At 43.0% G+C, this 2,685-nt stretch overlaps 3 protein-coding genes across 5 annotated transcripts in view; 1 reads left to right on the top strand and 2 right to left on the bottom strand.

The window, feature by feature from the left end:
- The window catches only part of LOC111244025 (histone H3), a 21,302-nt gene that overhangs the window by 16,480 nt on the left and 2,137 nt on the right, over positions 1-2,685 (bottom strand). The gene's annotated exons all lie outside the window — the stretch shown is intronic.
- LOC111243728 (histone H3) lies at positions 735-1,769 on the top strand. The gene has a single exon (XM_022789718.2). It carries the CDS (start codon positions 771-773, stop codon positions 1,179-1,181), a length of 411 nt encoding a protein of 136 aa, XP_022645453.2. The 5' UTR covers positions 735-770; the 3' UTR covers positions 1,182-1,769.
- Positions 2,000-2,498, bottom strand: LOC111244019 (histone H2B). Its single transcript, XM_022790550.2, has one exon. It carries the CDS (start codon positions 2,488-2,490, stop codon positions 2,116-2,118), a length of 375 nt encoding a protein of 124 aa, XP_022646285.2. The 5' UTR covers positions 2,491-2,498; the 3' UTR covers positions 2,000-2,115.

Below are 2,685 nucleotides of genomic sequence, written 5' to 3' on the forward strand. Positions count from 1 at the left end.
CTGGATTCGTTCTCAATAAGCTGAAAAAACAGAGTGCCGCTTCTCCTTGCGGTGCTCTTATTTATAGCCAGCAAAAGCACCATATGTGCTGGCGCTGCAATCGCTAACTGTAGACACTCAATGGCGCCAATCATGAGCATCAATAGCTTATCTTCCTCTTTTAAGGGCTCCAAGTGTCTGTTGTTTAAAAAAGTGCTAGAATCAAGGAGAGCATTTATTCGGTTCTAAAATTATCACCATTAGGTTTTTAGAATGTATTGGTGTATATGGATTCAACAGGTGGATTCCATTGGTCGGGAGATTTAGAGCACTGAGCTCATTTAATTGCATGCTTACTGTGGATCTATGTGCTACAAAAATATAGGTAGGCAAAGGAACATAAAACTGTGTTTTCGTGACAGTCTTAGCACTTTTTATCCTCTGTGTAACGATTAAAACTATATCAGTAGTAATAGATCGGAAAATGAAGGTTGCATGACGTATGTCTATTGAAACCTGTGTAAAATTATCTTTTCATGTCAAATCATAAAAATGCATACACAGATCATATAAAAATTAATTAATGTTTGTTTTAAATTACATTTTCTATCGGACCTTCAAGTTAATTGCCATAGTCAACATAAACTCTCAGGTGAATATGATCGGATGCTTCTTTCAGCGGCGTCCCGCTAGAGGGCGTTGCCCATTTATCGAACTCCCCTTTCCTAAACGCTATATAAGTCCAAAACCGAGCTCTGTCTTCAACATTTGCTGTTAACAGACAGTCAAAAATGGCGCGTACTAAGCAGACCGCCCGTAAGTCCACTGGCGGAAAGGCTCCCCGTAAGCAGCTGGCCACCAAGGCCGCCCGTAAATCTGCTCCAGCTACAGGCGGTGTAAAAAAACCCCATCGTTACAGGCCTGGTACCGTCGCTCTCCGTGAGATCCGTCGTTACCAGAAATCGACTGAGCTTCTCATTCGCAAGCTGCCCTTCCAACGTCTTGTGCGCGAGATTGCTCAGGATTTCAAAACCGATCTGCGTTTCCAGAGCTCGGCGGTTATGGCTCTCCAGGAGGCGTCCGAGGCTTATCTGGTCGGTCTCTTTGAAGACACCAATCTATGCGCCATCCATGCCAAACGTGTCACCATTATGCCTAAGGACATCCAACTGGCTCGTCGTATCCGCGGAGAGCGCGCTTAAGTTACTGGAATCTTTACTTCAGTAAGAAAAAAACGGCCCTTTTCAGGGCCACCAACATCTAGAAGATCATGCGCTTTACTGTGCATTCTCAAATAATTAAATATACTTTTGCAGACCATTTACATATTAAGTAACTGGTAGTTTATAGATGAGTGATGAATATGTCTGCTCAATATATTGCGGGCAAATTTCCAGTCAACCGCAAAGCATCATCAATTGTCGAAAACTGCTTAATTTGAATAAAATAGTATTTTGGAAAAAATGTGAAAGAAGAGCCAGAGGGACTTGTAGAAAAATCCAGGAGAGCAAACTTAGTCACATGGAAAGACACTATAAGACGTAAATTTTGAGTTTTTCGTTCGTTGCTGCCGTTAAGGATTCTTTTGGATGACCTCAACGACAAAATTACGTGATCTGCTCTTGGTCTCTATAATACACCACCTCATGGGTTTACACCCCCAGTGCACCGTTATGGCTACACAAGAGATATACCTATGCGCACCAAACTTGCCTACGTTCTCAAAGTACGGCACCTTTTAAGTACGTCGTAAATAACGGAGTAAATAAATTATTATTTGAAAATTTTGCTACCGTTTGTTGTAACCGCGATCGACGAGAGTGACAGATGTGGTGCATTTATGTCATAATTTCGCTGTTTCTTAGCTCAAGGGAAGGCTTAGTATTTTTAATTTACATAAGTCAACTGATATAACTTTTGATTGTATTCAAGTAAGTGGTAGTGAAACAACTGGTAACTATGGTAACGCTGATAATACGCCTCATAGATGAGTACGATAAGCTATAGGATGAAACGCAAAATTATAGCAGCTACATGTGACGATTCTGCCTAAGTAATTGATCTTTCATAATTTGGTGGCCCTGAAAAGGGCCGTTTTTTGGTGATGCCCGAAGGCATATATGTGTAGTGGAGAAATTACTTGGAGGAAGTGTACTTGGTGACAGCTTTGGTTCCCTCAGACACGGCGTGTTTGGCCAACTCACCAGGGAGCAGTAGCCTGACGGCGGTCTGAACCTCCCGAGAGGTGATGGTCGATCTCTTGTTGTAGTGCGAGAGACGGGAGGCCTCGGCAGCGATTCTCTCGAAAATGTCGTTTACGAATGAGTTCATAATCGACATGGCCTTCGACGAGATACCGGTGTCGGGGTGGACTTGCTTAAGGACCTTGTAAATGTAGATAGAAAAGGACTCCTTCCTTCTACGCTTCTTCTTTTTTTTGTCCGTAGCACGGACGTTCTTCTGGGCCTTCCCGGCCTTCTTAACAGCCTTTCCGGACGGTGCAGGCGGCATAATTTTGGTGATGAAGCTAAGTAATTCGCCGTTAGTTGATGCCTGCTATTTATTGCCAGCTCGCAGTGCCATTTTGGCGCCATATCCTGAGCACTCTCCCAATAAGAGAGGAGGTAGTCTCCAGTCGGAGGCCACTCTAAATGTATATATAGCCATTACTCTACAGCAAAACTGCTATTCGTTTATTCGTAATTT

Source organism: Varroa destructor, unplaced genomic scaffold (assembly GCF_002443255.2).
Source record: "Varroa destructor unplaced genomic scaffold, Vdes_3.0 BEIS01000002.1, whole genome shotgun sequence".
Classification (NCBI taxonomy): domain Eukaryota; kingdom Metazoa; phylum Arthropoda; class Arachnida; order Mesostigmata; family Varroidae; genus Varroa; species Varroa destructor.